Genomic DNA, 26,467 nt, shown 5'->3' on the forward strand with positions numbered 1-26,467 from the left:
AAGAAAAGTCTAAATGATTTTCCTTATAATACAGAACATTTGCTTATCCGGAAGTTTATAGCAAAATGTAGTTGGGACAAGGGCTGTAAGAAAATATTTTCAAACAGATAGTTGGTAACTACCTCAACAGTCTTATATTCAAGGAAGTCTCAACCTGTCATTAAAACAGAAATGTCAGAATACTGTAAATTCTAAACTTTAAGTTGATGAACTTCTTATTAGGTAAATGAAGGTGGAAGTCCAAGGACTACTGATGTTGGTATAATAACTAAAACATAAAGGAGAAGAGTTGAATAGAATGACATAGAGCTGAAAGCAGGGTCACCCTTTCTGCTTTTCAATATTTGAGGTCATGAGATTCCGACAATAGGGTAGCTAAGTAAAAAGATTTCTCCTGTTCTTTGTTGTCTTTGACTTTCCCCTTCTTTCTCCTTGTTCCCAAAACCCACCATTTGTAGGAACTCACAGACATTTCTTTACATAGGGTATCAGGGCACAGACCTACTTTATTTTTCCATTGAGCTACTATACCTAAAGTGTACCTAGACTGTTCAGCTGTTTCCCAAAACAATATTATCATTATCATGATGCAAAGTTATCACATCAGTACAACATTTACTGATCAAACAGAATTAGAGGAATTAAACCCTATGTTTTGATGTACATTTGTCCATCCAAAAAAAAGCCAATTAAGTCCTCAAAATGCTGTTTAATGCATTCAAAATAATTATACTGGAGAATAATAATTAATTCAATCAGGCATTCACAGTGACAGGAGCTCTAAGTCATTTTGCTATTTCACAAAAAAACAACTATAAAACCAGGTCTGCATACAATCCTGCATATGTAGAATTCAAAGAGAAAGAGATAAGATTTTACTTTAAATCTGAACATCTGGAAAGAGAATTTGTGAAGATAATAGAATAATATGCTCAACACTGTATATGAATTCCAGCTTTCTTCCATGTTTGATTGTCTAACTCAGTATATCCATATCTTCTTCAGTTTGCTATCCTCAGGCCCAGAAAAGGAATGGGAAAGGAAAAGATGATGCTTCAGTGATACACTACATACCTCCATTACCTGTTTCTGTCTTTCATATCTCACATCTTTGTATCCATTTATTTGTGTTCCACCTCATGCATCAGTGCTGTTTCTACAGAGTTCAGTAAAAGCCTATTTGATCATGCAAAATGCAGTGTTACATATTATCCATTTAAATTCATCTTTTGATTAATGCTAAACTGTAACATGTCAGAAGAGACATATAGGCACTTCCTAATTCCTATATTTCATGGATCTCCATTACATTATGACATCATTATGGATGATAGTAAAACCTGACAGCACATATAACTTCCTCAATTTAAAAAGATGTTTCACACTTTTGAACAAGTAATCAAGTTGTCTTTCCTGGATCTTGAATACTTGACAACCTGTGTAAAAAATGAACAGTGCTTCTCTAAGTTACCAAACAAAAAAAAAAAAAATCAGTTATGAAGTGATTTGATATGCCTTAGAAAGTAGGAAAGATTGTGCTGGTTTTTTTCCAGCCCTATGATTGACAGAGTTGCCCAAAAGTTTAACCACAACTATAAGGAACAAGAAGCATTTTATTTTAAAAAGAACAGCAATGCTATATACCTCCATGAGTTTATAGTGTAAGACATAATAAAGAAATACAGGTTTAAAAAAAAAAAAATAATAATAAAATTTCATGACAGAGAAACTATGTATTTTTTTCTCAATGTAGAAGCAAAGAGAGACTTTCTATATATCTTTGTATCAGTCCACACTCTTTTAGTTACTTTTAATTCAACTTGATATTATAACATTACATTCTTTGGGTGTATGAAAGATCAGAAAATCTGAAGTAATACCCGAGTTCCCTATATACCTTCAGTTGCTGGGACACAACCATTAAAGTAACATACTGACATGGAGAAAAAGGAAGTCAAAATAAACTTCCTGGAAATATAAATCATCCAGTAAAATCTATTTTACTTTATAGAGAAATCTCAGGATAGGATAAGAAGGAAAAAACCCAAATCATAAGGGCACAATCCTACACTTGAATACATTATAATGTATGCATATAGGCTTTTCATTATTATTATTATCATCATTTTTAAAATATATGTTACTATTCTCTTGCATTTGTATTGGTAGAAAGAAAACAGCATGCTGAGGGAGCAGGATGGCAAAATGAAATTAAAAAAAAAAAAAAAAAAGCTTTATTCCCTTATTTTAATTAACTTCATTTGTGTTTAAAAGAATAATAATAACAACACATGGTAAAATGAAAACTAAACACGAAACATTTATGTAGGTGTAATTCTAGTACACAACATGAAGGTTTTATAATGCAGAATCCTACCCTACATACAGCTGTTCCATCAATCACATTAGTCTTTTGGGTTGCAGCACACTCCACTTATACCTGATACTTAATGACAATTTTCAGTTGTAATTATCAAGCCTGTGAGCAATCTATGCCTGCAGCATGAAAATATTAATATTCGTTGCTCATACTATGAGCCTTGAACAAATAAACAGACAGAACAAATATGCGCAAGTAACTAGAATACTTATCCTTGTTAGGATTGTGTTTGTCCACCCAAATCAGTTGCTGTTCTAGCCTCTTCTATTTATTGCCACCAAAGCACACAAAAAGAGGAATTTTCTCTCTAAGAATCTTATTAAAGCATTCACACAAAATGAGTAATTTTCATGTTAGTAATCATGCTACCTCTCTCCCTAGCTTTTATTTTAAACAATAATTTTTCAAATACTTTTGCTAAAGGTAGTCAGTATTCTTGCAGACAACCACGGTAATAAGGAAAAATAAATTCAAGGTTAGCAAATAGGTCAAGTGAAAAAAAAGGTAGAGCCAGTGACGTCAATCCAGATTTATTCAGATTTAAGATAATGGTATGAATGTAGAAAAACATAACTATATATAACAATAATGAACTTCTCCAGCTGATGAAGCATTTTAACTAGTTCATAAAGCCTGATAATCAATCTCTATGCTTATCTCAGAGTTGGCATGCATGAAACAGGACTTTCCTCCCATTTTTAGCAAATGCCAGTATGACATACGTACAGCCACGCTGGGTTAGATCCAACATTCTTCTTCTTTGAAAGGACAAAACCAGAGAAGGGTGCAAGAGCAGGACAAGCACATGTGGTGCTTCCCCACAGTAATCCAACCAAGCTGGACTACTTACTCCTTACAGACTCCCTGAAACATGCCTTCTTCTCGTGCAGTACTGTCATCACGTTTTGGCACATTTCACAGTAATACAAGGGGTTATATCAGCCTTCCTCAGGATCTCTTGACTAGTATTTCTATAATACTCTTCTGTCAACATTCCTGATTTCAATTTTCAAATTCAAATTAGCTTTAAAGGATCCCTCAGGGTTTCCATCATGCCCTACTCTCAAGGAGTTATACTCCTGCTGTCCTGCATTTCCTGGAAACTGACTGCAGCTCTAACCACAAGAAATCTGAGTGACTTGACAGTTCCTTTCAATTTTACAGATATGAGTATTTCATATAAAATACTACTTCATCTTTAGTTTTAATTAACAGCATTAACATTCCTGTAAAATTTTATGACACTTGAGTATAAGGCATATGTTACAAGTAGGTTTCAAGTTCTGTCTCAAAACACAGAAAGTATTATCAAAGGCACTGAGTACTGTTTTTCCCACAAGCACTTTCCCACTTTTTTTCTTCTCAAAAGTCTTAAGACAGCAAAGAATAAGGAAGTTATATGTTCTAGGCTTTTTCTATAAGGAAGGTAAGGGAAGGTGTCAATTAGTGTTTAATTTGCACAAATCAGTTTAAAAACCCTGGCTAATTACCATATTATTTTACAACCTAATTAACGTTAAAAAGGAGGCAGCATCCTTACCTTTTTTCTGAAATACATTCCCACGTCCTTCATCTCTAATTACACTAACGCCCTCAGTTATATTAAGTCTACTCTGAACTGTTTACTTATCTGCAAAAAAGCTTGAGAAACATTCTCTTTAGCAGTGTTCCCATCTAACAGTATCAGTTCTCAGAAATTTTGTCAGATAACGGCCAGTTAGCTCATAGCTTTGGTAGTAACAGTGAAAAATCATGCATATACCAGCTGATTAAGAGAAAGAATTCTGCTTCATTTAAACCAGCAATAACTTTTCTTAATTAAGGTAATGTTGAACTGGAATCTCTCCATATTGCCCCCTTTTCTTGCTTGCTGGCTGTATTACAGCTTATTTTCTGGCAGTTTCTTACACTTTTTATACTGTAAGTACTGGAGACAGTAGAAATTTTGGTTTAGCATATCAACTAAATTGGGTGACTAATTAAAGTTGCACTGAGTTTAATTTTAAGTGTATTTCAAAATGTATTAAATTTGAAGCATTCACAGTACAGATATAATATAACTTATCTGTTAAAGGTGCAACTGTAACTGGATCTGACTGTGCTGCACCATCTATCTTTGGAACTGCTGGTTTAGAGCATAACACAAACTGCTCCACATAGGCCCTAGTTCTCAACAGTGAACTTTCTGAACCTTCATTAATATTCTGTTGGGAATTTTTTCACAAAACCAGTATTAGTGAAATGCCTCTCTCTTAAAAATAATCTCTTTTTCAATATATTTTAACAAAGGCTTTACTTTTGGCTAAAGATTCTTTCTCCAGAGATGAACATTGAAACGTTTTGCCAGAGTGCACAGGCACCCCTAGCAAGATCAGCAGCTATTCAGCTGGTACATCTGCCAGTCATCCACATCTGATATACCCACTTGCATGCCACAGCTATTGAGGACTGAGCTAATCTGCCTCTTGGCAATGAAAGAGTAAGCTTCAAAAGACCTGGACAAATAATTGTTCTGTTTGCCAGGTTCTTAGCAGTCACCAGCAATGCAAAGTTCAGGTTTAAGTCAAAGCGATCCACTATACGAGGGAATTGTGTTCAGGTGTATACCCTGACACCAGCTATTGCTTGCTCTCTAGCAAATCCATCTGTGTAAACTGGGCAGAAGCAAAACCTCCAAAGAAATGTAACTCCAGAACCTCGGTTTTGTCCTAGAACAGAAGAAAACATCCTTCTCTCATCAGCCTTAATGTTTTGTGTAATGAGAGAGCTTTACAGTGACCTCTTTCTAGTTTGCTAATTTCTTTTTTAACAGGAAAAAAGACGTTGTCTGCCAGCCACCCTTAAAATTTGCCTTGTAGATCAAATTCTGCAAAGCAACCAATATTTGTTAAGCTCTGTCTGGAAAAAGGAAAAAAGTTATTTAAATTATTGCTCTCTGTGAAGGAAAGATCACAGTTATTTGTTCTTTTGGGCTGCCAAAACATAAAAATGCATCACTTATAATCGAAGGCACCATATGTTAGCTTTTGCTCATCTAGTGACTAGCTGAGAGAAAGGTGGACAAAGGTGGAGTGGAGCGGGGACTTAAAGGTCACACAGAGGAAGCTAAGTCATCACAGTGGAGGCTGGGACTCAAGAACGTAAAACAGTATTTCTTAGAAACTTAATTGTTCTCCTTTTCTCAGAAAAACAAACATTAAATCTCCTGTTTTCTTCTGCTCTATCCTTGCATGTAATTATGCTCCTGCTTCTAACTAACCTGGTATCACATCCTCACAGTCTTTTCTTGTGTTCCCACCTTCTGTCATTTTCACTCCTTTTCCTATATACATATATATATATACACACACACACACACACACACACATTACTTCCCTCCGTTCTACTTTAGCTAGATTTATTCCTCCCCACGTTCAGAATATCTGATTAAATTCCCTCCTGCCCTCCAGCAGCTGGCCAGATGAGTGATAGAGAACTTGAGTGCATCAAAGGCTCTATGAGAAATGGCCCATTACCAAATCACAGCCTTGACAAACAAGATCTGTACCTATAGTTACAGAGTTTTAATTTTAAAATTGGGAAGCGCTATGTATTTTTCATAACTTCTTTCTTGGGAACTGTTGGTCTTTCCTTGCTTTACCTCTAAAAATTTAGCCCATCTAGCCTAGAAAACGTCTCATAAATTTAAGTCACTGTAGCAAAATCATTGGTTGTTAAAAGCAGGATCTTACTAAAGTGCTTTAAACAAACTTTACTAATAAGGAACTCAGAAATGGGCTTACCACTTCATGGAAACTCCCACCACTCACTGTGGAATACTGCACCTATATGTAACTGCAGTAGATCTTAACGTGCATTTTTATGCAATTATAGTGCAGATTTAATAAAGTGATATTACAGTTCAGATACATGCACACATACACACCCTTTTTTCCCCACTAATTTTAGCAATTACTTTAAATATTATCTGTAGTCACAAACATAAAAAGCTTGGTCACAGCGGTATACATAGCAGTGAAGGCAAAGTTGTTTATTAGCAAGTGAGATCATTTTCATTAGAAGTTAAATAATAGTAAATGAAAGACTTCACATCTTATATCTCCTCCTATTCCACAAAAAACTATGATGCCTTAATAATTGCTTGCACATATACTTAATTTCCCTAATTGTATTAAATTATATTCTTCGCATTGATGAAGCATAAAGCATTAAAAATGAGCTGCCCTTGTCTTTCTACCTCACACATTAATGGAGCAGTTCAGCACTATCAAACCATTATACTCAAAGCAAGCATATATTCATTCAGAGTAGGCATCAGACAAACTACCCAAATATCTTTAGAAATAAAATAACAATACACAGGAAAAAAAAAGTTTTCACACTTTTGTTTCCATAATTTGGTCAGTGCTGCTTGTTCTCTCTGTCTGGAAGAACCAAGAGTACCACATGTACAAAGATCTTATGTAATTAAAATTTTAACATGCATTCAAATGTAAACAAATCCACTATATCATGTGAATATACATTACAAGTATGAGCATTTTCAGATATTTTTACTACCATCACCCGACAAAGATTGAGCTATATATTGTTTTAAATAAAAATATTATAGTATTTGTTTCTTTCCATCAGAGAAAAAAAAAAAAAGAATATTGTTTAAAATCTATTCCTGCAATAAATACACATATATACTGCATAATAATACTGTAAAATCCCTTTCAACTTACTGTCAATGTATCAATCCAAGAATAAAGTAAAAGAAAATAATCTGTTTTTAAGAGCAAGTGTTCATTTTCATATCCTTACTCCAACTCCCTAAAGAGATTAACTGGACAGTACAAATCTCACAGAAAATATTAGTACAGCAGAACTGGTGCCATCCAACAGAAGATCAGAAGCAGCCAGTTATGCAGAACCCTCTCTTCTTGATAAGAATACCTCTCCACTATCTGTGTTGCCCTCATACTCTCCAGGTCTAGGGAGAAGCAACGTGGCAAACAATGTAAAAAACAACAACAGACCTTACACATCTCTTCAACTTTCATGAAGAACCCTTTGCCAGACTTAACAGATTGCTGTTGATAGTTGCACACAAGTAAGCAGCCCTCAGCAAGTACATATGCTCAATTCACTGCAACACAGGAATGATACCACTGCTGTAACCACAACCAGGAAAAGCTCAGTTTCTTTCTTCTCTGGTGCTTAGGATCTCAGGACTTGCAAGGAACAGAGATTTTCAAAAGAAATTCCATTCATTTTAAAAGTGTATTTATCTATCAAGTCATGAATACTTGTATTTTCCAGGAACAGGACAATGAGAGTATTTCCACGTGAAGCCAAATATTAAATCAGATCAAAGTATTTCTGTATCAAAAGTTTTCACTAAAACAAAAAATACAGTGTAATACTTGTGTATCACATCTGATGCTATGGGTCTTAAAGCAGCTCCAATCACAGCACAACTTCAGGACAAGAACTGATGTAATGTAATGTAATTGTTGTGATACAACAAGTATAGTTGGCAGGTTATAAAATAAAAATATAAAAAGCACTACAAGTTCCTGGGACAGACAGCTTCATCTGCACTAAGGAGGCTCTCGGAGCTGTTTGTTAAAGCATATACAACTCTACCCAACACTGCAGATGACAACATCAATAGCGAATTAATAAGATATAAAGCTGAGAAGGATCTCTTTTTTTTTTTTTTTTTTTTCCCCCCCTCATTACATGTTTGTACATCAGTTGGTTTTTAAGGAGTTGCTTCCATCAGCTTCCACGCTCATGAGATGTGGATGCTGCCACTGGAGTCCAGGCAGGGCCATTAGGGTTAATGAATTAAGCTTTTAATTAAGCTTTCTTACACATATCATTGTGTATGACTACACAGTCAAATTTTCCTCTTTCTCTTCATCCAAAAAAATAGAACTACCATCAGAAAGCAAATAAATTCACTACCATCATTAACTCAGTGGCAATCAGCCTTTGAAAAAAATTTATTACATCCTTTCACATGTGCTTCTTAATAGTGCTGTAGTAAAAGCAGGTCATGAAAAGACACCAAGAAAGTTTCTGTGCAGTGATTAGTACCAGTTAAAGTGGTTAGGAAAAAAAAAAAAAAGATGTGAAAAATCAATTGGACTGTGAAGAAAGGGGAAGTAATGGAAGGGACATTAAACCTTATATTTATATATATACTTTGTAATTGCATAGAAGCTGGCAATTCAGTTATCCTATTGACTTTTGGTATTTGACTATACTGCTGAAGGTAGCAGGCAGATGATGCAATTAATGCAGTAGTACAAGTTTCCACATGTGTATCGTAAAGTTCCCAAATCCATGAGGGCGACTGGATTGTGTGTTTCCACCAAACCATGTTTGCAATCTTTACATACTATTGAAATCTCACATTTATGTCTGTAGAGTAATAAAACTAAGTTACTTTATCAAAAAATAACATCCTTCAAAAGGTAGCTAATATTTTACATGTGAAAGTGCACAAGTAATTAATCTTACACATTTTAACTTATTAATTTTGTCTTCCCTCTGATTTTCCTGAGTGAATAACTCCCTAACCCATCTTGATGGAATCAATTCCCTCACTACATGTTAAAAAGCAGATTAAAAATTATAATTTGTAAAGATCTATAATGATTTTAATTTAAATTAAAAAGCATTCAACATCTATGCCTTAGTATTAATTTCTCTTACTAAACTGAAATTCAACAAGACTTCGTGAAATAACTGGTTTAAGGCATACAAATTGTTTTCTGGGAGCTTCTTTGTACAACATCACCCACTCAGTCTACTCAAGACAGACACAAACAAATATTTTTCCAGACAAGACTTGGTAGGTTGCCCCTTACCTCCAACTCTCAGAAGCAGCACCTCACGGTTGTTGGAACTACTGTTGAACACAAAAGCAGGGATAGCCAAAGAACTCTAGAGATGTGTCAGAGCTGTCTTATATATCTCCCTGCAATTGCATTGGTGTATCTGCTTTTTGTCTGTGCCTACTTCCTGCTCCTATCTGAGGCTACAAGGCATGCCATAAAGTAGAGACTCTAGCCTGGGGTTTGTTGCCCTAGAGGGTCTTTTCTATTTCCTTGAGTTTGATGCCACAGTCCAGCCACTGCAGGCATGGGGCTCTCTGTGTTTTCCATCTGGGATGCAGAAGGAAACCAGCAATCCCATTTTTCAGCTCAGCCTCCGGAGCTGAAGCCTGAGATGAATGTCCAGAGACATGTACGTATTCCCATTTATCCTCCTAGCATAAGAGGCTTTATCCTCTCTCAAATGTCTGCAATTGCAACAAAGCCTATCCTTCCCTTCAGTGTTCATCTGCATAGGATTAAAGGAAACTGAAAGAAATTAGTTATTAAAAGTTTTTAATAAAATAGTAGAGAAATTGCTGTAAAGGAATGGCAGCAGTGGCAGCACATGTCAGGTTCAAGAGACCACGTCATTTTTCCACAACAGAATTAATACATCCCATCAGCATTTAAGTCAGTTGATACATTAGTCTCAGTAGTTCCAAACATTACATAAATATGGTATTTAATGATTATTTGTACTGGCAAGGAATCCTCACTGCCTTTCTGCACGTTAGTAAGCATACTATCCATTTTCATGGAATATTAATTTACGGATAATTCATTTCTTATGCGAAGCTGAAATAAGATTTAATGAACTTTCATTACTCAAGTTGCACATTTTCCTAAAGATGAAAAATGCCACGTACAATACATTTTCCTGCATGTGAATAAGCCTATTAATATAGATTTCTGAACAGAATATTTCTACTCAGCAGTTTTTGTCTTCCTGGGAGCAGGAAGGAGAAATGAGCGGAACAGAGACTTCCCCTCACTCCCCCACATCTCTGGTAAGGAATTGAGTCATATTTGCTAATACTTTGGTTTCAAAGCTCTTCTTAGCACATAAACACAATCGCCTTCTAACAAATGTTTATTAAAGCTTATCTGTGAGCAGTTATACCTTTTTTTTTCCTGTATTCTTCCTTTACTTTGATAGGAAACCATAACATAGGAAGTAATCAAAGCAGCACACTAACTTGGAAGTATCACAAACTGTTGTCAGTTTGACATCACGTTTGCTACTTTTAACAATCTCTCTGAAGAAGCCCATGCTAGGAGTTAAATGTACTCAACATACTAAAAAGTCACACCAATCTCCTGTCGTTCTTAAATACAAATTCTTTTTCTTTGCCACAATACTTAAGCAACAGTAAAATTAGCATTTAGATGTACAAAAAGCTGATCTACGTTCTCAGTCCAGTATTTGAATCTCAACTTCATGCTGCTGCATGTTTGCTATTGCAGCTTTAATAAAGCAAGTATCAGAATGCTGTTTCTCTTCTATATGGCACGTTTGAAAAGGATGAAGAAGGAAGGTTACCTTGCAACGTGGCATATGTTCCCAGTAAACACCTCATTACAGCAAGTTATTATATGTGTCTCAGGGAAAATTTATTTTCTTTTTTGGAAACTCAGTCACCAATTTTTAAATTTTTAAATTTTCTTGTATTATGATAAAAAAAAAAAACACTAAAATTAACATTTTTCTCTTTAAAAAAGTGTTGGACAGGTATACCTTTCAGTTATGTTTCCTGAATTTTCCCATTAAAATGGTAAGGTTGGAGAAAGTATTAATTTCAGCTTGTACTGCTGGGCTATCATTATGATTCTTCAAAATGGGACTCCTGGGATTCAGATTCCCAAGGGAAATTAATTTTCTCCAAAACTTTGCTTTATTCAGAAGCTGCCAAGAGAACTCTGTTGCTTTTTTTTGTACTCCTCAGACAATTACAAGACATTGATGACAAAATCAGGAACAATTTTAAATATACTTCCAATCCGATTACTCAATGACTAGGGTGTGTATGAAAACTTTTCATTTATCTGATCAACTTTCCTATCTGGCTATAGTCTGAATTAGACAATGTAAATGCGTTAGAGCTTTGTTGCATTACACAAATCCAATACTTTAAGAGTAGGAAAAAAAAAAAAGAAAGACAATTTGTCATTTTCAAATTATCATTAAGGATAGGTTTCCAAGTGGAACTATTTTGTATATGTGAGGCAATGTGATATAGCCATCACTTTTTGCTTTACTGAAACAACTCTGCTAACTCTGAAATAGAGACAAGGCTATGGTTATAGAATGATCAGACAGTCTTGCAAAAAGCCATCATGGCTCTCTGAAAATGAAACTTTTAACCAGTTCTCTTGCTCTGCAGAACATTTACGTGTTTCATAGCACAGAATAATAGCTTTTCTTGACAACTTTATCATTATTAGACTATGTAGTCAATCACATCATTGTCCCACTGTGCAAAGCTCTGTTAACTTGGCTGATCACAGCAGGGAAATATGCAAGATGTGGAAATGGGATTTCTCTGCTCCGCAGTAGCCAGAGCTGATGCCCTACAGCACGCTGTGTTCTGTAACAGGAACATCAGATACTCTAAGATGGGATAATCATATCTCACCCACAAGTCTGTGCGTTCTCCCACTGTGCCACCAAACCTTCCTTCTTCATCCAGCACTGCAATAGTCCTTCAAATTACAACTCAATAGGACTAAAGCATTAGTATTTTCCAAATATTTACAAGCTGTAAGCAGCAGACAAGCAGCAGGCTCTCTGCCTTTCAGAGCTTTGCGCACTGACCAGCAGGAACAGGGAAGGATGCCTTGGGCATCCAAACAACTTCATCCGACATGAATTTCACCCTCCAAATTCTTCCAAGTTGTTTAACTGGCATAGAAATTATGCATAACCCTCAGAACTTGGACTAAGATCACATAATAGAAACAGCAGTTACCACTTTCTTTTTTTCTTGAAATAGATAACATGCCACATGAAACTCTGCCATCATTGCTTTACACATTTCAGAACTCTTCTACAAAAAAGTGTCTTTCTTGAAAAGCTGTAATTAGGCAGTCAAGAGAAAAGCTTAAGAAATTCCAGTATGCCACCACAATTTTCTCAAGACACCAATAGCTAATCCTACCAGAAGCTGGCTATACATCCTATGTACATGCAGGAGAAAAACCTGGTTTGAAATCATGAATACTCAGCAGAAACTAGAAACAATTTATCTAAATTGTAAAATTTTTAATTTCCAGCAGCTTAATTTCTGCTTCGGATCTAAGATATCATTCAGAAAATTAAGTCATAAAACTTTGTTTTGGTTTTCTAATCAGCAAGTATGATTCTGCAAATAGATAGATAAAGCCTGATCTTGTGAAATATCCAGCTTAAGTGGCCTTTGACTGTGGAAACAGCTAGAACATACAGCTTCTCTGAGATGCTGATTTCCTTCACTGCTCATAAAAATGTAATAGTGAACATAAATTTGCTATTACTTCATTATTCATGATTTTTGTGAACCCATCCCATAAGAAAAGAATAAACTATGCTAAAAAGATCTAGAAGTAGAATGATATCTTAGAATCTGCTTTCCTTTTCCTCTCTAAAGTCTAAATCATAAGTAACAATTAAATAAAACTCAGAAAGATTTTGTAAACAGATTGCAACCGAAAAGAAAAATCCTTACCTTGAAGCATCAAAGCTGTCATAGGATCCAACTGTGTAGTGTCTAAACAGTTTCTTTGTTCTATCTGTTCGTGTTTCTGCATAAAAAAGGGGAGCATTTAATAGTACTCCTATACTTTTTAATCAAACATTGCTCTCATTAGCAATTTCAAAGTTGATTTTCTGCTATATGTCAATAAAGAAAACTTACAATGAATTAAAATGGCCTCTAGGAGTTTTGAAGAAATTTTGACATTTGAGTTGAAACATTCTTTTACCATATCACATGCACCAAGTTAATAAATCTCTGTATATAATGTAACATATTAGTTCTAAGTTTGAATGTTCCATCTCCATTCTCAGAGGTAAAAGCATTCTTGGACTAAGAAGCAAAATAAAAGAAAAAAGAAACAAAACAAAAGAATCAATACAGTTTGGAAAGGTTTAAGAAGTAACAAAAAATATATATGCAAATGAGCTTTTTGTTTAAATATACACATGCAACACATAAAATGAAAGTATATTCAGCCATTGTATTACCCAGATAGAGAAGAAGTAGGGGGAAAAGTGCCCACACTGATTTCCGTCAATCAAATAAATAGTACTATAAGACTTGTACTAGCATTATACAGCAAAAGCAAACAATCTAACAAACTGTGGGACAAAGGATTAAGAAAAATAGAAAGAAACTATATTTTGAAAACAGGATGATCAAAAGAATATGATACAACAACACATCCATCAAAAAAAGCCATTTAAAACCTGATATTCATCCTTTCGTTAAGAAAAACAAGACAAAAACAAACAAAACCCCACAAAGAACAAAGCCACACATTCCACTGAAACAGATCCCATATCCAGTGGCTGCAATTTTAAATCAATCTATTACGACCATGAAATTTATGTTAATAAGTATTTCTACAGTCAGATTGGCCAATATCAATACTGGTTCAGTACAGATCTAAAACTGTAGTTTAGAACAGTATTTATAGAATGGCAGATAAAAGAGCTAAACATATCTTTCTCAAAAGATGTTCTCCTATTTTTTGAATGGGTATCTTGAAAAGCACCAGTCAAGCGTATGTCAAAGATACAGACGCTACTCCAGTATTTGATTTATTCTTCTTTTTCAGCAAATATCATAACCTAAAAGGTATACACTGAGAGACTATTACAAAATGCATATATAAATTGCACCTTCAGGTAAGGACAAAAAATATTGTACAGGCAGTAGATAAATTTTTTGTCATATTCTTCTTCAGACAGGAAAACGTAACAAATTTACTACCAATAGCAGCATTCATATAGAATAAAACTTTAAAAAAGAGAACAAAGAATGAATATTCCTTGGAAGCTTTATGATTATCATTCCAAAAGTGTCAATTTTCTGAACCTTACTCTGCCTTTTAACAGGAATCACACAGTCATTGCGGTTGGAAAAGACCCAAGATCACCAAGTCCAATCACCAACGCATCCCCACCATGCCCGCTGACCATTTCCCTCAGTGCCACATCTGCCTATTTCTTACACTATCTTGGCAGCCTGCTCCAACACTTGAAAGCAAAATTTGCCTGGAAATCGTGACAAGTTTTCACGACATTGAAAATTGGATGTTTCCACACTGAACACTGCTTCTTCTGCACGTGTATAATCGGTTACTTCATTGAACAGTTGAGATGTCTCTTTTTTCCACTACAATTAAAAAAGCGTATATATATCTTCCTCATTTATCTTATCAGAAAGGAAGTGTCCTCATCTGCTTTGAAGACTTAAACATTTCAGGAATATTATTTAATCATGAGCAAAATATTTCCTCCATGTTATGTATCAATGTAAATTCTGAAAAGTTAACAGATATTTAAGATACTTCAGAACAACCAATTCTAGATGTAGTAAATCCACAGCATTTGTACAGAACAGCCTTATAGATATTTAGGGCATTTATTTTTTCCTTAGAAACGTTTAGTATGTCCCCTTTGTCTTTTTCTTTATCATCTATGGGAAGACAGTTATGCAGAAACATGTTTTTCAAGGAAGGAAAAAGTCTTACATAAATACAGGTTGGTTCTCAAATGCCATCAAAGTATTAGCCTAACAGACATCAAAAATCACATTGAAAATTTCCTGGTTTAGCTTGCAACCATGAAATTCGCATCTGTATGACCCAGGAATTTTTGACTGGAGGACTTTCTGGCTCAGTCCAAACAAATTTTCTTAGTTCTCTAAGCCAGTCAAAGCCTTTGAGGTACACCATATCTATGTCACAACTTCGTGGATATTAAACATTACTCTGAGATATAGTGCTGTCAGATGACCAAGTGCTGGCCCTCAGGGAAAAAAAAAAACAAAAACAAAACATCAAAGCAGGATGGCAGGCTTTAAACACAGTCAAGGAGCACGGTGCAGAAGAAAGCACTGGGGGACAGAGTTTGGGAAAACAAAGTTGACGAAAAAGCTTCTTTCCTTACTTTAATCAGTACAGCTGACTCTTAACTAGACTGTGGGACTTCAATATATCCCCAGCTGGAGACATAAATACAAGTACACACTCAATACAGAGGAATTATGGCTGAAAATACACATGCAGTTTGCAGCTGGCTGACAGAGTAAGGAAGTTACTTCTTCATACTGGTGCAATAATTTCCAAGATAGAAGAGGGGCTGTACTACAAGTCTAACAATAAAAAAAAATAATCTTGCGTAGATCAGCCAGCATCCTTCCTACTGGATGGTCAAAGAGGGAGAAAATCCCAATTACAGCATTAATTCTATCAGATAGTCTTGTTTATGCACATTCAGCCCCTTCATCATTCATTTCCAAGCAGCACTGTCTGCCAAAGACACCTTACTTTTATCCCAGACTCCAACTCCTACTACCCTTACCCCCTGCCTTTCTGGAACAGCCAAAAAGGAGCCACCTGGTGCCTGTCTAGGTACAATAACAGTTCCACCAGGCAGCTCATCAGCTGAAGCGCTGCAGAACACCACACTGTCTTTCACAGGGTAAGAGCGAGAAGTGTAGGGAGCAACAGCAGTACCCAAGGCTACATGGCAGCTGCTCAAAGAGATTTGTCTTTGAAATAGCTCAGTGTAGGATTGTATCTCTCAACGTGCTGTAGGGGGTTCTGTGAATTGCACAGGTCACACCTTCGTTGCTAAATTTACAAGGTTAGCTTCAGAAGTCAAATTCTTGCTGTGACATGAAGAAAAAAGACGTGCATAAAGCCTGCTCCCCACCAAGAGATATTATTCTTCACATAATCCAAAAAAATCAGATTATTATCAAGAGACATGATCAGAAGCCACATAGAAGAACACTGGATTCCTTTCATTGTTTACCACTGGCCTGTTTTCCAAAGTTGGCTAAAAGTAGTTAAAAGAACAAGGTTTGATGAAGAATTTTTTTGAAGCACTTCATGCCATTGCTTGAGCCTTGTGGAACCAGATGTTTCTTCTGCAGCAACTGTTTTCTACAGTGTGATATTTCAGTGCTATTAGCAAATACAAATTTTGTGTGAGAGTGAGAGGAAAGGCAAGACACTGTAAGGCAGATAGCTTCGTTCAGCTACTCAGTAATGCCATGCCAGCACTCTTCAGCTGAGGCTAGTATCTGCTCCTTGTCACTCCTGCTCTTCTACTTTCCCCACCTCCTTGTAATTGCATTCACAGGGATTATTTGGGAACTATTAGCTTCACAAATCCATGAACTCAAGGCTAAGTGGCATGTTTTCCAAGTTGCTGTGTAAACCCTATATTTCTTTAATTAACCTCTTTCCCTAAACCCTGACTCAGATTCCAGTCTGTCTTATTATGCAGCATAAATGCAGATGATACCTATAAGGGAAAAGAATTGGGAATTTGTCATCATAATGAACAGGATAATGAAAAAAAGAAAAAAGAAAAAAAAGGTACTTGGAGAGTCCTTTCTCTAATCTGACCAAGCAATAAAAGGTACTGATATGTAACTGTAATAAATTTCTGAATTCAAGCCAGAATTGTGCAGTAAATAGGTGCTATAACACTAAAAGGTTATTTCCAGGTTCCAGTGGATTTTCATGCATTCCTACATTCCTTCAGCTTTTTACCTTTTAACCAGAGTACTTTGCAGCAATTTTGGCCCATCCAAGGCTAGTAACCCTACCTATCGCCGTTGCTGGAGTCCTTTAAGGAAACCTTTACGGATTTATTTTTAAACTTGCTTACAGACAGATGAGAAAGAATAGCAATAAAATAAAAGACAAGGTCTAGAAAAACATTATTTACTAGTATTAATAATCTTGTATCATTACTGAGATGAACATGTCTCACCACAGCCAAAAGTAACTGCATGAAATTGGATCAGACCAAAAGTCATTCCAGGAGACAGAACAAAACACCCGTGTTTGCAAGATTGCTCTAGCTTTGTTTCCTTTGACAGAAGAAAAAAAAAAAAAAAAAAAACAAAAAAAAACAAAGGAACATTGATCATTCCAGATTTTCTATACTTCTTGAGAAATCTCCATTTTACTAGAGTAACTCCAGTACTATTTTTTCTATTATCTTCAGTCAGCTAGAAGACTTTCACAGTACAGGCCTTCGCTGTGCTAAAGCAACAGGACATACCTGGGCATCAAGCACTGGAACAGGGTCGCAGCTAACAACTCTGTCCTCAAAATAATGCACTGATGTTCACAGACTAAAGACCACTTTATGCAAAAGCAAGGCTTCCTCTACAGCTACAGAAAATATCTTCTATAGGTGCATATCAGCATAAACCTCTCTACTTTCTGCTACAAAAAGAAACAAAAAAGTCAGTAAACCACCTAAGAGACTTTATTTGCCTCAATTAATAAGCAATCTAGGAGCAACAAGAGCCCCACTACAGAGAGCCATAGAGAGGAAAAAAGTAACGTGGCCAGTTTTTTTCTTGGTCTATTTATCACTGAAGCCAATGAAGTTGCAGCAAACATAAGCACTTTGCACTGTGTATTAGTGGTAATACAAAGAATAAACAACTAGCCTTTTCTTTATAACAATGCTTTAGTGTTGTGGAGATCTCAGTAATGGAGCAATTCAAATCCTGCCATTCTCAATATAATTTATAGGGTCAAATAAGGGTGATCACTATGAAGATGAAGCAATAAGATATATCCTCCTTCTCTTCTTCCACTTCAGGAGTAAGTAATGGCTTTCCTCAACTGAGAAATACATCTGTGACTTCACTGCAACTTCCCTGTGCAAGCCTCGGAACTGACCATAGGGCTCCAGCAGTGCCTACAGACAGCATAATGAAAAGTTGAAAGCAAAATGAAAACTGAAAATCACTGCCATGGAAGGGAAGACATAATTCACACAGACAGATAACTCCTTTCTTGCTCTGTTTCTTCAATGATTAGCAAATAACTACTGTAAGTACGTTATGACAGACAACTCAAACACCACAGTGGTGCTATTATTTGCAGTAGATTGCTTACATACTCAATATTGTTCAGTAGAGTAGTAAACTAGGTAAAAATCCCAAAGAAACTACCTTCATTTCTTGTACTTTTCCCTGCTGCTCTTCACAGGGCATCTCAGAGACTGTTTCCTAGGAAACTGCATGGGGCTGCTCTGCCAGGGGGTTCGTATCAGCCTGCTTACCAGCGCTGTGGGAAGGGTTTGAAGTGATCCACACGAGCACAGGCCAGGCAGAGGAAATGAAAGTGCCACTGCTTCCTTTGGATGTGGTATCAGAGAGACATATCATAAAGGGATCATGAAAGGTAAAGGCAGGGCATACTGCTATTCCAATCAAGTTAAGACATTTATTATGCTAGCAGAATTTAAGAAATAGTTTTCAATAAGAAATGGTTTTCAACCCAAGTAATAAAAAAAGTTCAAAAATGAGAGTCCAAGTCCTTGATTTTGTTGTTCTGCTGGCCAAAGTAAATCCAATAGCTTGGCACCATCGTAAAAAAAAGAAAGCTTTTTCCCCAGCAACAACTCTGAGAGATGTTTCATTACCGCCATAGATAGCTGGAGATGCTCTCTGCCGAAACAAGGTCAGATACAGCACTCTGCATGAGTCTGATAGAATGCAATACCCAGCAGAGGCAGGAGGCAAAGGCTTGCACTGTGCACCCTCTTATACTTCCTGGGGAAAAACTGCTTTTGCAGCTATTTATGTTGAGGGTTAGGCCAAAATTTATCCAAAGCTGAGAAAAGTGGTCTAAAATTCTTTGTTACTGCCAGGTACACAGACAATATGTAAGGTTAATAGACAATTTACAACAAGAGCCTTTCCTAGAACTGTTCCAATAGTATCATAAAAATACGTTGACCCTGCAGAGAAAAAAAAAAAAAAGAAAAAAAGGAAGAAGTATATGGAATTGAAAATATCACTATGTAGAACATTTATGTTTCGGTCACAACAAAGCATTTATGTTGCATTCAAAGTATTTGCAATACAAAATGCTAAATGATGCCAAATTACCTCTATATTAGAGGAAGCCAAATGCAAAATATGTAGCATGTTTTTTAGCTCAAAAAATGCTAATTTAGGGTGGACATCGTTGTCCTAAAACCTTGTCTCAACCTATGCTTTTCGCCATTTCTTAAGAAAACTCAGCATGTCATTATATCACAACCCTTTGCTGTTGTGGGAAAAATAATACTGGATGATGTGCTGGCCAAAATAACGCCATTTTACATGACCAGATTAATCAAAGACATATCCTACAATTTAACTACTTCTGTACTTCAGCAAAAGGCCACCAATTATAAACAGCACCCTCAGCGTTGCTGTAAGTCACAGCATAACTAAAGTTTTGTAATACAGAATGTATTAAAACATGTATTAAGGAAATAAACGCCACATTTAGGAAGACAAAAGAGTTTTGCAAAGAAGTTACCCTATTCCTTCCATTCTGTGCCTTGTAACTTCTACAGATTTAACTCATTGCAAGTTCAGTATGCTTTTTGCTTTCAAGTAACAAGGGATTTTCTTGAAAAGAGACACATTATGAACTTTGGTCTAGAAAATAACTGGATAATAAAGAAAAGTTCATGTGATATTAAAGTTCATCACAGTTCATGTTATATTCTCAGCCATTTTTTTCTTTCAGATGAAACCAAGAAACAGCAAATCTTATCTGGTATTTGAAGTTATAAAATTTGAATGCAACAGCAAATCAGATTGTTGCAACAGCAACAGATGCTCCTGTTTGGTTCCCCCCCCATCAACTCCTTTAAAAAAGGAAGGAATACTTATGTTGATTCCCTTCTGTACCCTTAGAGAAAGATTAGCTGGAATGTAGTGAACTAGCTTGCTCACAAAGGATGTGGAAATGACTGATCAATGTAGCAAATCAGCAAGTTTGCTTGCAAGGGAAACTTTAATAACTGTTGGATGCATTGGAGAGGGAGTTATCAGTAGGAACAGTGGCTTCCCAGGTCATTAATTTTCCGTGTAATTTATGAAAAAAAGTTAATACTGAAAAAAATAGCGAGGAGTTGCTGAAAATTTTGCTTATTCTTTTTTGGAATGGATCTTACAGAGCTAACTACAAGGAATCAGGATTCTTGTAACAAGGTCACAAAATCACAGAATTATAGGGGCTGGAAGGGACCGATGCAAGTCACCTAGTCCAAAACCTATGGTAAAGCAGTTCACTAGAATAGGCTACAGAGGAAAACATCCAGGTCACCAGTTAAGTACAAAATTCTCTTGCTGAAGTTTAAATCTGAATGGGAACATGGCTTCATTTGCTTATATCTGCATCATATGAAGAAGCAAAGTTAAACGTATGTTAAAATTGAGGCTAGTTTAATGAGCTATATTTGTTTTGCCTTCCCCCCCCACCCCCCCCCCCCCATTTTTTATTACTGCCATAAGTAGAAACACAGGTAGACTGACCTTCTCTCTGTTTTTTTTTGTTTGTTTGTTTGTTTTTTACAGAACAGGCAGAGCAGACAGAACATGTTCTTCCTCCATTTGCAGAATATATGCAAAATGTGGTAGTGATCTCTAGATATGCTCTCCTGGTGCTTTCTTCAGGCCTTCAGTACCTCTGCCCCCAGTTTATGACCCATCTGCAATAGAACAGTTAATCAGCCTCCAGATGCTGGAAGGTAGCTGTGTCCATGGTCCCAGTTGAAACAGACGGTTAAATTGTTTGATGTCTGGAGCAGACACAGACATAGGTCTGGGTGATGTCACTGGAGGGAACAAATTGAGAGGACTTTTCCTCTTTTTCTAAAAGATTTACAAGGCTTTTCAGACTTCATTGCTTGTAAAGAGACGGATGTTGACCTGGGCCAGAGAGACTTCAAAGACTCTAGCAACCAACCAGGGAATTGATTAGTTAGAATGTATTTAGATCATTGCTGGAACATGTCATTTTTTACAAAATCGTGTCCAAAATGAAGCAACTTAAATGCATTTTGCTTATCCCTCTATTACACATTCAAAATATGTAGAGTATACTTTATAAAAAACAGTTATTATTGTCAATTCCAAAGTGCCTACAAGCATGTAAGAAGGCAACTTGTTTTTCCAGTTTAGACAGAACATAGGAATCTTGATCTGTTGCAAATCATTACTTGTCCTGAAGGTCAGGATGGTTTGTTCAACTACAAAGCTGAGGTGTATTGTAATGTCCCAATTCTTTGGAACTAATCTGTAGTACAGAAGCTTGAAATCATCACACTATTTCGTATTTTCCTTCTCCTCTGAAAATATTTATGTGAGTTACCTTAGCTTTGTGAGAAAAAGCAGCAGCATAATCTAAAAGGGCAGGAATCACTTGAAATTTAGTTGTTAGCTCTACAGTGGGATTCTATTCTTCACAATTTGTGAATGGAAATTTTGCAGTCCCCATCTTCCAGTGCTCCTGAACACACTTTATCTTACGCAAACACTAAGTTTTCGTATTTTACACATTTTAGGTCAAGAATATGTATCTTTGAGCAGCAGGGGCTACTACTGCAAATAGAGAAAGCAGGCTTGGAGGTGTTAACAAAGTAAAGACTTTGCAGAATTCAGTGCTAATACACTAGCATATTGTTCAGTCTACCTCTGTTTCTACTTACTGCCCTAAAACAAAAAAGAAATTTAAAAAAAAGGGCAAACAAAAATCAACCCTGCACATATGTGGGGAAGAAGCCTTCTTTTTCTCCACACTCAACCTAAAATAAAACTAAAAAATGGAAAACTAAAAATACTTAGAGTAAAAAAAAGTAAATATTCTAAAAAACAAACAACTAACATTTCAGAACTCAATATCTGTCTCATTCATTAACTAAATGCTCCGTTTCTCATAGTTCCCTCTACATTCTAAACAGACAGCAGAATTTACTTCCCAAGATGAAGTTCTGCAGCTTTAAAGCTAAGGCACAGCTATGTGAAACTGGATCAGAACAGTCACCGGCTAGGAAGGTGCCAGGCACATCTCCGTCACACATTTCCTACAAACGTTCAAAAAGTGACATTAATTGACACTCCCCCTGTTCAGCATATCTTCAAGTGTCACAGAACAACAACAGCAATCATGATCACAACCAAACCATCATAACAGCCCTCTAGTTTTGGTTACTTCTCCCTATTGTAGAGCCAAATTTGATATTTACTCTCAGCCAAGAAACGACATCGCAAGAATATCATTTTATCAATCATTTTCACACAGTTACAAATTTGCCACAAGACCGTGAATTGTAAATGGTAGTTTTTAGTATTGTTTCAGTGCGGTGGGTAACTTCTAGCAACTTTATCTGAAATTTAGAAAGATCTCATTACAAGTTTGTGGAGGAACTCTCTATTGGTTGTGTGGCAGAAACTGTGCTCTACTCTACAGCACACAAAGTGTTTTTACCTGAGATGTATTTACAGTCACACAAGATAACCAACCGCTTTGAAGAAGGTCATTCTACACCCTAAGGTGGAAAGAACAGATGGAGATCTATTTGGGTTTGTGTAAGGAAAAACACAGCCCTGAAAAGCCATTTTTCTACTCAATTTTAAACATTATTAATTTTCAATTACAGCAAGTTTCAACAAGAGTTACTGTGGACTTTTTTCCCCTCCCATCAGTGGTGATACAAGTATTTGCACTCAACTACCATCCTTACAGAAGCCTTCTTGAAGCCTAAAGCCTTTACTAGTTACCTATTCAGGATTAACGACCTGTCAAATTCTCACACTTGAATAATGGATAACATTCTGAATACATAAGAAGCAGTCATCTGTGTAAGGGAGACATGCAAGAAGTTCAGAGCGCCTCCCAGCCATTTTCACAGTAACACTCCCAGAGGTGTTGTGGTTTCAAACCCATCAGTATGATAGCTTTGCAGCCAGCTAGCAATCCCAGCTCGAAGCAGGCCTCATCTTCCTACCATCAAACAGGTTGTAGAGTGCTCTGGGAGGTCAGTGGGGATACTGGGAGCAAGTTTTTCACACTTCTGCTAGATTAGACCTCCAAAAGAAGTCATTTTATCAGCTCAGAAGAATACTCCTTACCTTTCCTTTAACAATGAGTGCTTTATTTTCTTCCATTCCCCTCTCCTTCAAACCTCTTGCAGTATTTTAGACTTCAATAAAAATGTCCCACAAGATAACATTTTCACTTTGTCCTTTCTTCTCATAGTTTTCCCAATTCTCACCCAATCTGGTCACCCTAACATCATAACAGCATGGTGCAACAAGTACTTAAAAGATTATAAAATGAAGATGACCTAAGGAACAAAGTAACACTAAATAATAAGCAATGAAAAGCCAAAATTTTATCTTCATTCAGTGTCCCTTTTTTTCCCCTCTCCTCTGATTGCACACATGTGCCTTCCAGCCTCAATTCCACTGCAGTGAAAGTGTGCCATTACCAAAACCCAAAAGAAACGCAAAGAAATACTCAGCAACTTTTACTGCAAGTGCCTCAGAATAACTTATAATTTAACATTATGATTTCAGTCAGCGTGAACAAATAGCTCAAATTAGCAGAGCAGAATGTTGCTAAGCAATGTTGTACAGGAGTTTACACAGGACTGTGGAGGGGAAAATTGGGTGGAGCAAGGAGATGCAGAGGCACTTGCAGTTCCTTAATCTGGAGGAAGAACTCCTTCCTCGCCTCACTCCTGAACATGTACAAAACGCAAAGGTTCTGCAGCAGCAAATTATGTAGAAGCACCAGGTTGCTTTTAAGGGTAATGGAGAACAGAATATTATGTACTGAACTGTGAAGCACCATCAGGATATAGAGACACATTTATGTACAGATATAATAGTAACATAATACTGAATGCATAATAAATAAATGTATGGAAATGACACATACATGCAAATATAGATACTTCATGTTGATGGCTGTTCAATCAAAGTTAAACACAGTTTTCAAGGTCAGACCATAGGCTAATTAATTTTCAAACCACAAAGAGCTACCACATGAGAAACTAATTTGACCACTGATTTGGAGAAGCCACATAGGTATTCAAAATAATTAGAATGACTGCAGTCTAAAACACAGAAAAATCCGAAAATATATTTCAAAATCTGCAGAAAGTACTTGTCCTGTCAGCACTGAGCAGACAGATAATAGTAAGTACTTTAAAAGAACACAAATCTATGATCTGCTGTAACCTTAACCACTCCTAAAAATTATAAACAAGTGCTGAGAATGACAACAACAAACTTTTCCTAAAAAAGAATCAAAAATAAGATTACTAAAGAGATATTATATGTTAGCTAGTGCATATTAAGTATGCACAACGGATATTGAGAAAAAAATAAATAGCACTGTACGAAGTTTTTTAAAATACCCACATTTTCCAAACTGAGGTCACTAACCTCACTCTATAAGTCCCTTCCATCTCCCCCGCCACCACTTCAAAAAATAGCCATTCATTGTTACAGCCACAGACAGTACCTCCAAGATGAACTCTCTTCATGGATCTTGACTTTCCAGCCATAGTTCCTAATCAGCTTACTTGAGTTTTGTATGCTTCTGCATCCACATGTAGAAAAACATCCCAGAACATCACCTCAAAATATGCTACCTGAACTACATTAAAAAAGTTAAAGCTTTACAAGAAATATAGGATTTGATAAGTGTTCTAAATTTTAATACAAAACACTGCTAAAAACAATTCTTCTTTTTAAAGAACAGGAAAAAAAAAAAAAAAAAAAAAAAGAATTTGACCACAAACAGGAAGTCTTATTTCACACAAGTTATAGGCTGAGACTCAAAGCCCACATCCTTTCAGTTCCACACTGTACCAAGAGACTTTTTTTTTCCCCCGATGCAGGTTTCCATGGAAATGCATCAGTCACTAATCTAAATAAGTGCGGGTGAAGGACGCCTGAAAACCTAGAGCAATTACGCATGCCATTAGAGGAAAAGAATATGATTCAACTCAGCTATTAGAAACGTGGCACAGCTATCACTTCTATATATTGTTGTAGTGTTCTAAAAACAAAACTGCTTCTCTGTTTGTTTAAACCCACTCTTTTACTGACTATAAGATGCAGTAAAAAGAAGAAAAAGCATTAAAAATACATACATAACAAGCATGCAACAAAGTAATACTATATCAATTGCAAGACACAAACGTAGTTAATAACATGCATTTGTTCTGCAATGAAAATCCACTATACATGAAAACTTATCTTTCCAATACTGGTCAAAGACACTTTAGTTATTTTGATGAGCAATAGGCCTAATGATCCTTAAAATAATGTTATAACTTCTGATGTTTTGCTAAGCATCTATTTGCAGCCAGAGCATACATGTCAGTCATAGGTACAACTAGACTTACAAAGATAATTGCAGTTCAGCACCCAAATTAAGTAATACAAAGTAGTAAGGGCACACATTCTTTTTTTGTGTGTGTTTAAGTATTTACAGGTCTATTACGCTTTACATACCGATTGCCAGAGACTCACTATTGAAGTTTCACCTCTGCCACACAGTGTGTGGATTCACTTGGTTCATGTCATTGGCAAATGAGTGGTTTGGTATCCATGTCTGCTAGCTGCCTTGTCCTCCTGCTGCTTTGCACTCAAAGCACTCCTACCTCTTGTCACACAGGAAAATATCTAATGATGTGAAGAAGACACTGTTGATATGCCATAAAGGCAGAGATTTTCCAGACCATTTGAATGGTATGACAGCCTAGTTAGTTCATTCTTCAAGAGTGAGGGGAGGGGTGAACTATCATAGTACCACTTTTAAGTGGAAACTGGGCAACCTTGAAAAGATCTAGCTTTTGGATTCTGTTTACTAACTTCTTAATGTCTACACCAGGCTTCACAGAAAACGTCTCACAAATGGTTTTACGTATATATGAGTGAGGCCAGTGAATAAATAGCAGTTAGAAATTTTCAAGCACACGTTTGAGATGTAGCATCTATGCTGTATGTATGTATGCCAGTAAGGTGCTACTTCTGATCCTTTTTTCTACCTGAAGTCACTGTGATTTCAGCCAAGAAATATTACAGCTAGACCACAAACAGTAGGACCTCAGAAGGAGGAGATATTTCTGGATGAAAAGTCCTCTTAAATTTTTAATTGCAGTCAAGTCTCAACGTTGCAC

General features: G+C 36.2%; 1 protein-coding gene across 2 annotated transcripts in view; it reads right to left on the reverse strand.

Moving 5' to 3' along the window:
• Positions 1 to 26,467, reverse strand: part of SHANK2 (SH3 and multiple ankyrin repeat domains 2) — a gene marked incomplete at both ends in the record, with an annotated part of 294,167 nt that overhangs the window by 132,230 nt on the left and 135,470 nt on the right. For both annotated transcript variants that reach the window (XM_079537510.1, XM_079537511.1), the window contains one exon: positions 12,954 to 13,029. In XM_079537510.1, the coding sequence (XP_079393636.1) occupies positions 12,954 to 13,029 (76 nt within the window). The remainder of the gene's footprint in view (positions 1 to 12,953; positions 13,030 to 26,467) is intronic.

Source organism: Tetrao urogallus (assembly GCF_951394365.1).
Source record: "Tetrao urogallus genome assembly, chromosome: 6".
Classification (NCBI taxonomy): Eukaryota; Metazoa; Chordata; class Aves; order Galliformes; family Phasianidae; genus Tetrao; species Tetrao urogallus.